The 12,213-nt window shown below is 31.6% G+C and overlaps 1 protein-coding gene across 1 annotated transcript; it reads left to right on the top strand.

Moving 5' to 3' along the window:
* The first annotated feature begins 3,985 nt into the window (after positions 1 to 3,985).
* Positions 3,986 to 9,807, top strand: LOC100789796 (probable ADP-ribosylation factor GTPase-activating protein AGD8). Its single transcript, XM_003516744.5, has 7 exons — positions 3,986 to 4,446; positions 4,634 to 4,752; positions 6,622 to 7,054; positions 7,153 to 7,410; positions 8,355 to 8,480; positions 9,319 to 9,417; positions 9,566 to 9,807. The coding sequence occupies exons 1-7, from the start codon at positions 4,378 to 4,380 to the stop codon at positions 9,671 to 9,673; spliced, it is 1,212 nt and encodes a 403-aa protein (XP_003516792.1). The 5' UTR covers positions 3,986 to 4,377; the 3' UTR covers positions 9,674 to 9,807.
* Positions 9,808 to 12,213: the final 2,406 nt, after the last annotated feature.

Raw genomic sequence — 12,213 nt, 5'->3', positions numbered from 1 at the left:
CGCAAGCTATTAACAAAAATGAGGTCCTTCCTCTATCACCAATATTGGTGTCTACCCTCATTATCACGACAACAAATCTAATGTCATGAGCCACCAATCGAGCCCAATGTAAAACTTCATCATGGCTAGCAAACAACTATAACACAATTAAAAAAGGTTTGAGATCAATAAACATTTATGTAATATAATTATTGTACCAACAACAAATTAGACAAATACCCGAGAAGTATTAAAGGCATTAGAGCAATCAACATGTTCTACTTTTATGCCAGCATGTTCCTCATTTTCAACATTCATATCAACTTCTTCATACATGATACTATCATACATCCACTGTTCTTCGTCCATCTTAATAAAACATTTAACAAATTCAATGATAAAAAAATACAACATAAAAAATTATACAATCACCTCACTTGTTATCGACACAAATATAGCTCTATACAAAAATAAAATAAAAATGTATTGTACATCATATAACCAAAGACTACATTTTTACTACATATCTTCATTGAAATATCATATAAATTCTAATAAATACACCATTCAATAAATATAATATAAATTCTAATAAATACATCATGCAATAAAATACCAAATTTGTTTGATTATTAATCATTGTAATAAATATTAAAATACATAATTCAGTTAAATGTATACACAAAATTGTTTTAGCAATCTAATATTACTTTTACCAATCTAATTACTAAATTATTTTCAATTAATTACTAAATTAATTTTTAAGCAATCTAATGTTGGTTTTAGAAATTTTTAAAAGTTTATATATATTATCATTTTTTTTTACCAATCTAATTACTAAATACATTTTTTTATACCACTATAAAATAATATCACCAAATCAATATTTCTAAAATTGTTAAAACTATTACAAAAAAAAAATTACACTACAAAACAAATTAAATATATAATTCAGAAAATTTTATTTATAATTAAAAAAAAATTAAAACCTACGGATCATCAATCGGTATAACCCATATGGATGAACAATCCATATATTTCTAAAAAAAATTTGTGTACTTCTTCTTCTCCGACGATGAATAACTACCCAACTTCATTGTATCCTACCGGAGACCAAAAAACACTCAGAAAAGGAGGCTAACGGAATCTAATGAAAGCAACTTACACTAAGGCTATTTTCAATATTTTAAAAAATTGTTGGGTGTCCCAGCAAAAATGTTGGTGCCCCAAGCAGTTGCCCCCACACAAGTATGCATGAGGGACTTGCTACTCTCAACCTCAAAATTGTTATTCTCACCATCCACGTGGGTGACTTTTTTACAAAATTCAAAAATACTCTTCTCATGATGGTAATGGTTTTAGACTTTGGGTAAGTAGAGATCACTAAGCCTAACATGGTACCCACACAAGTATGCATGAGGGACTTGCTACTCTCAACCTCAAAATTATTATTCTCACCATCTATGTGGGTGACTTTTCTGCAAAATCCAAAAATACTCTTCTCAGGATAGACTGTTAGTGTGATTCCGTTGTATAACATACTTTTGTTGCAATGTATGGGTGCTAAAAAATATAGAGTAAAAACGTGATTTTGTTGTGTATTTTGTCAACATAATATGTTTTTGTTCTATAAATTTTTTAAACCCCTCTTACACAACAAAAATATGTTTCCATTTTGTTAAATTTTTTTGAAAAAATTATAATTAATTGTAGATATAGGGTATCTTTTTTAATTATTCTTGAATTAATTATAATAAAAATTATCTTAATGATGACACATCACCTTTTTTTAAAAGTAACAAAATTACTTGAAATAAATTACCTTTTTTAATTTAAATTTGAATTAATTGTGATACAAATTACCCTTTTTAATTATAAATGAATTAATTATGATACAAATCAGTATAATAATTAAATTTTTATTATTAATAGAATTGATTGATTATTATTAATAGAATTAATTTATTATTATTAATAAAGGCAATTCACTTGGTAATTAATTTGATTTTTTTTATAAATGGTAACTTTTATCTAATTATTTTAATTTTAATTAAAAATAATAATCTATATCATACTCTGACTTTTATTAAAAAGGTAAATTGTATCTTATTTAATTTAATTTTAATTTAAAAAAGATAACTATGTTATCATTAATTTGATTACTTTAAAAAAAGTAACATAAATAGATAATTAATTAAAAAATTGTAATAATTAACATAGTGGAAACACATTTTGGTTGAGCAAAATACACAACTGAATCATGTTTCTATTATGTATTTGCTCAACAAAAACAGGTTTCTGTTATGTAAGTGATTGTGCAAAGAAATTACACAATAGAAACATGATTTTATTGGCAAAATACATAACAAAATCATGTTTACATTGTGTATTTATTTTTTGCATCCCATACATTGCAATGGAAGTATGTTTCCATTGTACACATGTACAAAAGAATCATACTTCCGTAGGAAGGATAGTTTTGAATTTTATAAAAAGCCACCCAAGAATAGCAATTTTCGGGTGGAGAATAAGCTCTCTGTAATGGAACTTTTAAAAACAAAAAACAAATCAGATTTGTTATCCAAATTTCCCCTTGTTTTATATTTTTTTGTTTTAACCCCCGATTCATCAAAGAAAATGGATTCTGACTAATCTGAGATTGGATTGAAAAGTAAGTAAAGTCTAACTAAGAATTATTTCCACTAAGAATTGAACTTGAGTACTAACGAAACGATTTAACCTTAACTTCAACACATTAAACATTGTTTTATATTAAGAAAGCTAAATGCCACTTTTGGTCTTTATGTTTTACTATTTTTTCAGTTTGGTTCATTAAGTTTTAAAAGTCTCATTTTTGTTAACAATATTAGTGTTTCATTAACTTTTAAATTTTGAAATAATTAATTTAAAATAGTGAGACTAATAAAAAGATTTTTTAAGCAAAAATAAAGATTGTATTAGAGGTTTAATTTAAATGATACAAAATGTTTATATGCTTTTGATTAAGGATCAATTAGCATATTTATTCGAATGAAAAAAACATATTTTTAAGAGTGATGCTATTTCTCACAAATAAAACTTGCATGAATGATGCAATATGTAGTATCTATGCTTGAGATGTTTTTTTAAATAGAATTTAGTTAAAGACTTAAATATATTTTTAGTCCTTTAAAGTTGAGTTATTTTTTTAGTTTTCTAAATTTAAAGTTATTTTCTTAGTCCTTAAAAATCATAAAATGCTCTTATCATGAAATAAGAAATTTGTAATTTGTAACAACTTTTAACGGTCAAAATTTCATTTTCTATTTTATATTTTAAAGTACACTTTTGGTAGTTAAAAATATCATAATTAAGTCAGAAAAAATATTAAAAACTCATTAATCACTTTAAAAACTATTTTAACTTTTTCATTGACTAGATTTTGGTAGTTTCAAACCACCAAAAATTCATTGACTTGATTTTTGTACTTTAAAATATAAAATAGAAACTCAAATTATGGTAGTAAAAAAGCCAAAAAAATTGTGAATATTTTAATAATTTTTTTCGTAAAATTTATCATTTCCCACTTAAATATTTTAATTATATAAAAAGTTAAATTACAATTTTTTTAACAATTTACGGTACATTGATCATTTAATTTAACAGCTGATTAATGATGTGTTAACACTTAACACTATGATGAGGTGGGAATTAACATTTAATAATTAAATATAATTTAATTAATTAACATATATAAATTAAAAATAAATGTATACAAAATTGAGTTAAATTAAAATTAAGAATTTTAAAAATCATAGAATGAAAATTTTGAAAAAAAAAAGAAAGTTAAAATTACGGATCAGAATCAAAATTGCAATTTGAATAAATATGTACTATTTTTTGTTTGACTTAGTGAATACTTTTCAACATTAAATGAATTCAATATTTAATATTTTCTACCCTCGAAGGCCACCAGCATTCTTCAAAAAACAATTTTATAACGGCGGGAGACGATGACGTTTAGGTCAATTCAGAACAGAACGTTTATTTGTAACTCTTTTGGTTAGGGACAGCAACCATTCACCGACTCCGGAAAACCCAGGGGCCAACAACACCTCCCTCATTTATCTGGGGGGCAATCCCGTCATTTCAAATTCGGTTCCTTCCGCTAGTAAGAGCTCCTTTTTAAGACGACGAAAACAAATAAATATAATATATACGCAAACGCTCGAAACAACAACATTTGCGGTTCTGCCTGCAAATTTTCTTCCCCTCAATCTATATTACTCAGGTGGTGTTCCTGTTCCCCTCAAGCACCCCTGAGATTCATTCCCAAAAAGCTTAAAAAATTCTATTCAATTCAAATTCTAAATTTAATTTCCATTTCGTTTTCGTTTTCTGTTTTGATTTGATCTTCCAATGGCGTCCGATGGCTTCACCGACAAGAACACCGTGTTCAGAAAGCTCAAGGCGAAGTCCGAAAATAAGGTTTTTTGTTTATAATTTTGAATTTCAATTTGAGTGCATAATCGTTGGTTCCGTGATTTCGTTTAATATAGTCTGAACTTTTCGTTTGTGGTTTCTGATTTACGAGATCTGGTTTCAGATCTGTGATACCCGTGGTAGTGTGTTTGATTTTTGAATTTGTATGGCTTTTTTTTTTTTTTAATTTCAGATGTGTTTCGATTGCAATGCGAAGAACCCTACCTGGGCGTCCGTCACGTATGGGATCTTCCTCTGCATCGATTGCTCCGCCGTTCACCGCAGTCTCGGCGTGCACATCAGCTTCGTGAGGCAAGTTTTTGCTGATTTTGTTTGAATGGTGAATCTGTTTGTTGATTTTTTATGTGCGGAAATTTGTATCGGTTTGCAATATGATTGTGTGGCTGATTCTGTATTGGGAGTGCTGTGTGGTGTATTGGTGGGGTCTGAATGTTTCATGTGGATGAATTTAGAGCACTGCGTTGTATTGCTGTGCTGTGCCATTTTTTAGGGATTTCTCCAAGTCAATTGGTTAAAGCTTGAATAGTCAATGAAATAAGACTCTGTACTCTGGCCTTAAATATGTGGTTTACAACAAGAATAACGAGCCTTATATTTCACTAGGTGAGGTTAGGTATATAGATTACATGATGTCATTGAACTCGGTTAAAAACTAAATTTTCAGGGATATTATACCGTGAGATCCGTTTTTTAATATTGTTTTACAATGTCCTTTGATAACAAAAGCTTTTCCTTCTTTAATTTCCTTTGTCCATGCATTTGACTTCTTTATCCCATGTTTGGCAAAATTATTAATTCTACATTTTCCATTCGTTGTTCCAAGATCTTGGTAAAACTACTCGAAAGCTTTGGATCCTTCCTTGGTTTTTCCTTTTCTTTTCTCATTTTTAGCCTTCCATTTTGCCCAAATTTCAGCATTATTGCACATGTGAAAGGCCTTAAGCACTCCCATTTAAACACTTTCATTCCACCAAGATTCTTTATCTTGAACACTTTCTATTTCACCACTGGGATTTTCTATCACTCTTGAGACACTGCCACTTGATTATTAGATTTATAATTTGTTGAGTTTTCTGTTTAGGACCCTTAAAATGAATGTCAAGGATCAAGATCCTATGTTGTACAGTAAGAAGACTCTCGTGCAATCACCTTGCAAGCTCTTTAATCAAAACTCCTTACAAAAAAAAAAAATCAATTTGTGATCTCAAGATTCATCTCTTAAAAGTGTTTTGTTTCTCACTTCCTCTTCTCAAAACAAATGTACATAATCAAGAATAGACTGTTGTTCCTTGTTTAGATCTCCAAAAAGCTCAAAACCACCCATGAGAATCTTTAATTCATATGCCATTGAGAAATCAAGAATAGACTGCCCTTCCTTGTTTAGATCTCCAAAGTTCAAAACCACGCATGAGTTGTGGAAAGCCTTGAACCACTGTAATACAACTTTCCTTTAACTTTGCCACTGTACCAAAGTTTAATTTCTATATTATTTAGCCCTTTATCTTTATCTCAAACATATTTAGTTTCTTGAAGAAAATGATGTTTATCCTTCTCTGAATCATGATGTCCATCAGATCAAATGATATATGGCAAAGTACCAATATTTCAATTACCAAACCTTATTAAGCACTCTTGGACTAGCTTCTTTACCTACACCCATCCACAAAAATGTGAGGACCTACATTTACTCATTTAACACTACCTGCCAATGTTGTTGCAGTTTCACTATCTCATTTAACATTTTACTTGAGCCGTATAATGCATTACTTTTGGGTAATGGCTTAGCATTAGTACATTGACTAGTTGGTTCTTTACGGACACATGTCTGGAAAACCTTTGGCTGGAGGTATTTCTCTTATGAAATCTATTATAGGGAAAGCAAGCATATTTCTTAATCTGTAGAGGCTATATGTGTAGATTCAATGAGATCCAAGGAGCTTTACTCGTTTGTTATGTTATTGTGCTTTCCTTGAGTAATTTGAAATACTTAGTAGTTATATAACTAAATTAAAATTTCACACCCTGTGCTTCTGCATCTTTACTTTATACTTGGTTATTCTATGAAACAAACACACTATATTCAGAAAGTAGGAAGTTGTTGAATAGAAAGAAGACAAAAAAGATTGATAGGTAAATAACTATATGCTCTTCTATATGTAGGTCTACAAATTTAGACTCATGGAGTCCTGAGCAACTAAAAACGATGAGCTTTGGAGGAAACAATCGTGCACATGGTTTCTTTAAGCAACATGGTTGGACTGATGGTGGTAAAATAGAGGCTAAATACACATCTAGAGCTGCAGATTTGTATAGGCAAATTCTTTCAAAGGAAGTAGCAAAAAGTATGGCTGAGGATGGAGGCTTGCCTTCATCACCTGTTGCTTCTCAGTCTGCCCAGGGGGTTAATGGGCTTCCAGAAGTCAAGACCAATGAAGTGCCAAAAGAAAACACTCTGGAGAAGCCAGAAAAGCCTGAGAGCACTTCTTCACCTAGAGCTTCACATTCAGTAATTTCAGGTACTGTTAAGAAACCTATCGGTGCTAAAAAAGCAGTGAAGAGTGGGGGGCTTGGTGCTCGTAAACTCACTAAAAAGGTATGTAAATAGTTATCTTTGTTTGCAGATGTATGCTAGAAGTGCCTGTTGGTTGTTGGTTTTTCATTTGACCACTAATTATCCTAATGAAAATGCAGCCAAGTGAGTCTCTCTATGAGCAGAAGCCTGAGGAACCCCCTGCTCCAGTTCCATCTTCAACAAACAGTATGCCTGCTGGGCCATCTCCGACATCTCGGTTTGAATATGTAGAAAATGTCCAATCATCTGACTTGAACACTGGAGGTTCTCATGTTCTTAGTCATGTGTCTCCACCAAAGTCATCAAGCTTCTTTGCAGACTTTGGAATGGATGGTGGCTTTCCAAAGAAATCTGGGCCAAGTTCCTCCAAAGTGCAAGTAAGCCATATGCTTGCAACTTTGGTCTCTGCAATGTTATCTCTTATGCATCCAGTTAGCATACAGGATTAAGTTATATATAAATATCTAGTCTACATTCACTTCAACATTTTTTTACATCATACAGATCCATGGAACAAAACATGGTCAACATTGGGAGAAAGTGTTTTCAAGTGTTTTGTAAAAAATAAATGCTAGCATACACATAGAATGATAGAATCATGTATTAAATATGCTTTCCATGTTAATAATCACATGAAATATTAGAGTTTCAAGTATGTTCTAAAAATTCATGGACTTCCTAAATTTATTTTATGAGGGATATCAGTTTAATTTCAAAAACCAGGAGACTTGTTTTTGGTCAGGGTGCAGAAGTTGTGTATTATAACTTGATATGATCATCAGAACTATGTTGCATCGTTTATCATGGTGACCTGAGTTCAATATTCTTTAAAACTGAAATTATATAACCATGAAATCACTGGGAAGTGCTACTGATAGAAACTAACTTAAACTAGATAGGACCATTTAGAATTTGCCTATTTTAATAGTAATTAAAACTGAATTAGTATAATCATGAAGTAAGCAATGTTACAGTCATGGGCTGACTAAAAGATATTATGTTTGGGCACATTAATGTTGCTACCAAATCTTAATAGTTGTTAAAACTGGTAGTTAAATCAATGATTGGTTGAAAGATACTGATTACCTTTAGTTAAATTAATGATTGGTTGAAAGATACTGATTGGTTAAAACTGTTCTATTTCTTATTTTGAAAATTATATCTACATGGTTGATATTCCTGTTACCTGTAAACATTTTTTTATTATCTCGTCTGACTTAAATAGATGTGGCCAATCATCTATAAAACATCTACTTGGTTTTTTTTTTTTAAGAAATTCATTTAACCTGCACCATATTTTGCTTTGCTATGTATCCATAAGATTCAGGAAACTGACGAAGCAAGAAGGAAGTTCTCAAATGCTAAATCTATTTCTTCATCTCAATTTTTTGGAGATCAGAACAAAGCTGCAGATGTGGATTCTCAAGCTACTTTGTCTAAGTTTTCGGTATGTGTCCTTTCTTTTAGTAAATTGCTGGAATATTTAGTAGTGTGAGAATACATTTTTGTAGATCTCGGATGTTCAATCTCCTTTATTACAAGTAAAGCCCCAAAAGAGGAATATTAGCAATCTAGCAGACTCTTTTCAACATACATTGGCAAAAATTTATTGGAAATTATGGAATTACAAGTGAGACTTATTAAATAGAGAGTAGGATTCACATTATTTTTGTGAGCCTTGATAACTTTCAGTCAATAATAGCAATAATAGTGTGTTGTTAGCATTCATCTCAAATTTGTATTGAGGGTATAAAAATGAGGGTATTTTAGTTAGTTAGTCATGATAACTTTCAGTCAATACATGAATTTTGAGTTATATTAATTATTTTTATATGTAAAAAAATTAAAATAGCAGTCATCCCGCTTTCCCAGTTTTGGGGTCGGCCACTCCACTCTGCTATGGCGGGATTGGCAACTATGATTTAAGGTTTCTTTGGCACATTCTTATGTTTGGGATACGATTAGGTTTGGCATCTATTTTCTATTTGGTATAAAAGCACATGGCCCTTGTAATGTGATTTCACTAATAGACATGTTGAAGGATTGGGAAGCTTTGTTCGGTTGATTTCTTTGTTAATGTTTTGCTCTTTTGTTTAGAAGGATTTCTTATTTTCCTTTGACTTCATAATGTTTCTCTTGTACCGACTAAATTTCCTCATTTATGAGGGAAGAATGCGTCTGTTTTATGTACTGTTTAGATGAGTTGTTGCCAAGCTTGAATGAATTCTTAAGAGGGTGTGTTTTCAAAGTTTATACTTTACTCTGTATCCTCTTGTTAATTTCAGGGTTCAAGTGCCATCTCCAGCGCTGATCTTTTTGGTGACTCAAGAGACAACAACATCGATCTTACTGCTGGTGACCTCATCAATCGATTATCTTTCCAGGTATTCTTTACCTTTTACTGGATTTGGGAATTTCATTATTCATGTCATTTGTCATCTGAACAACAAAATGATAATTGAATTAGTGACATTAGTTTCTGTATTCATGTTGGATGGGTTGCTGTACGCCTCCCTCCCCTCTGTGTTGCAGGCACAACAGGATCTCTCTTCCCTTAAGAACATTGCAGGAGAGACTGGAAAGAAGCTCAGCTCACTGGCCTCCACATTGATGACAGATCTTCAGGACCGAATCCTCTAAAATGTGTATGCTCTGTATTTAAGAGAATCTTTGGAGTTTGTTACATATGCCAGCCAATTATGTTTCAAATGTAATAGAAGAGTTCAATATACAATTCTTTTAGAAAATAAGATGCTATATTTTCAGGCTTGTCATATAGGCGGGTGTTTCTATTTTGTATAACAGGTACAATTAGATGTTGCTAATGTTTTAGATTTCTTTCTTTTTTTGGGTTAGACGACACCAGATTGTGGGTGAACTCGTGAACTCGAGTACGTTTGGATAGAGAATTTTAAGTGAGGAAAGTAATTTATAAGAAAATTTAAATTTTAGTAATCTAAAATTCATTGTTTGGATATTTTTTTATGAAAAATTTAATTTTTTTGGAATTTTAAAACAGAATTTTAAACAACTAAAAATGTGAAATTTCAATTTCTTTTAAAAAGGTGAGAAATTGAAATTCTCTTCTTGATATAAGAATCTTCTAAAACGTTTGCGTATTTCTTTTATAATCTTCATTCTTGAACAAGTGACTCTTCCTTTACGTCGATGATCTTCTTTAAAAAACACCGTCTCAGCTCGTGGAGCATTGATCGGGTGTGGGCGTAGGGGGATATGTAGAACTGTACCTATTAGTCAGGGGAGCAGTCATCGCTATGCATCATGCAGCGGAGGTGTTTGTCGGTGCGGAGGGCCTGAGTCATGTCGAGTCGTTGACTGAATGTTGTGATTAGGTGTAGTGGTGTATGTCGTCGTGTCTCGGTTCTCCTGCTAGTATTCTTCTCTTTGGTAGTACACCAATCATATCTTCTCTTTACATTCATTTTCTTTCACCCTCACAATTTTAATTTCTTTTGTCCAAACACAAAATTTTAAAAATATAAAAATTTCAATTGAAATAGTTGAAATTCTTAGAATTTAAAATTTTTCAGAATTTTAAATTTCTTCATTCAAACACACTCTAAATTTTTCAGAATTTAAATTTTTCAGAATTTGAAATAGTTGAAAGAGTGTTTCTCTAAACTTTTGTGAGAGTGATTTCTTGTTTACATTTACCAACCGGCTTGCCTTTTTAGGCTGAGTGTTACATCTCTCTGGTATTTACTTTAATGATTTTTTATTGAAAAAAATGGATTAAGTCTTGATATTTTTATAAATATTATATAATTCTCTTAATTTAAAAATAATAATTTATCGAAATTAGATTTATCGCACCATGTAGTTGTCACTAACTTGAAAAACATATGCGGTCTTGTGATATGTATATTGGTAATATTATTCCTTTTTTTTTATTTGTGTAGCTCCAAGTAATTATGAACGACGGAATCAACTTCGATTATATGTAGGTAATCATGTGTTAGTTACTGAAGGTTGTTACCTGAAGTTGTGTTTCAAAAATGGAGTGACTTATAACAGCATGGAGCATAGAAAGTGCAAAGCGAATTGTATTCGGAATGATGTAGAAAATGATAACCTTTCCCTATGGAAATTCAAGATTGCTAATCAAACCTTTAATCAGATTCCTTCCTTGCTGCTTTTTTCAAAGCCATGTATTATACATCGTGGGTTGAAGTGTGATGAGAATTGTCAACTGTGAATGCGTACCTAACCATAGTTCTCCTTGCATTCAAATCTGCATCATAGTCAAAATTTGAATAATGAGTGAGAGCATATGCCATGTCTCCATGGTAGACGAGTTCAATATCAGCTGTACCCTTAAGGTACTTGAGTATATGTTTAACAACTAATCAATGTTCCTTTCAAGGATTACTCATATAACTACTCGCAACACTGATTGCTTATGCTAGGTTTGGTCAAACGCATACCATAGCATACATAAGACTACCCCTACAACACTTGCATAAAGTACACATGACATGTATTCCTTCTTTGATTTTGACTAAGTAGTATTGTGATGCAATTCTATCCCCCAAGGGTATTGGATAGAAGACTCCAAGAGGATTGGGCTAGAACTGCTAAAGAAGGCCCTAGAGTTCTCATGAACCTCAGGATAGATTTCTGAGTCCATGGGCCAAGGTTGGGTTCACTCTTCTTTGTAAATATTAGAATAGGTTTTTTCTTCTTTTGGGCCTTGTGTTTTTGCCATTCTAGTAGTATAGGGTTTTAGCCTTGTATTTCAGGACATTTTGAGTAGTTTTTGTAGTAGGGACTTTTTTTATATTTTCATGTATTTTGGCATGAGGGTGAACTTAGCTATTATAGGGGGTGTGTAGCTAAGCTCTAGCTTTTCATCTCAAGGAGGTGAGCTTAGCTATTAGAGAGGTGTGTGTAGCTAAGCTCTAGCTTCTTTAGGAATCTTCTCAAGGAAGTTTCTCAAAGAGGTGAGCTTAATTATTAGAAGGGCGTGTGTAGCTAAGCTCTAGCTTCTCAAGGAAGTTTCTCAAAGAAGCTTCTCTAGGAAGTTTTCTCAAAGAAGCTTCTCAAGAAAGTTTTCTCAAGAAAGCTTCTCAAAGAAGCTACCTAGTCTATAAATAGAAGCATGTGTAACACTTGTTGTAACTTTAATGAATGAAAGTCTTATGAGACACACTTCAAAGTTC

Source organism: Glycine max, chromosome 1 (assembly GCF_000004515.6).
Source record: "Glycine max cultivar Williams 82 chromosome 1, Glycine_max_v4.0, whole genome shotgun sequence".
Lineage (NCBI taxonomy): Eukaryota > Viridiplantae > Streptophyta > Magnoliopsida > Fabales > Fabaceae > Glycine > Glycine max.
The sequence above is the reverse complement of the archived record's forward strand: the minus strand, read 5'-3'. Positions and strand labels throughout refer to the sequence as shown.

Bases quoted from the DNA above. Each gene is read 5' to 3' on its own strand.
- LOC100789796 (XM_003516744.5), top strand. From the start codon at position 4,378: ATGGCGTCCGATGGCTTCACCGACAAGAACACCGTGTTCAGAAAGCTC. The intron at 4,447-4,633 runs GTTTTTTGTTTA...TTTTAATTTCAG, and splicing joins AGGCGAAGTCCGAAAATAAG to ATGTGTTTCGATTGCAATGC. The intron at 8,481-9,318 runs GTATGTGTCCTT...TGTTAATTTCAG, and splicing joins CTACTTTGTCTAAGTTTTCG to GGTTCAAGTGCCATCTCCAG.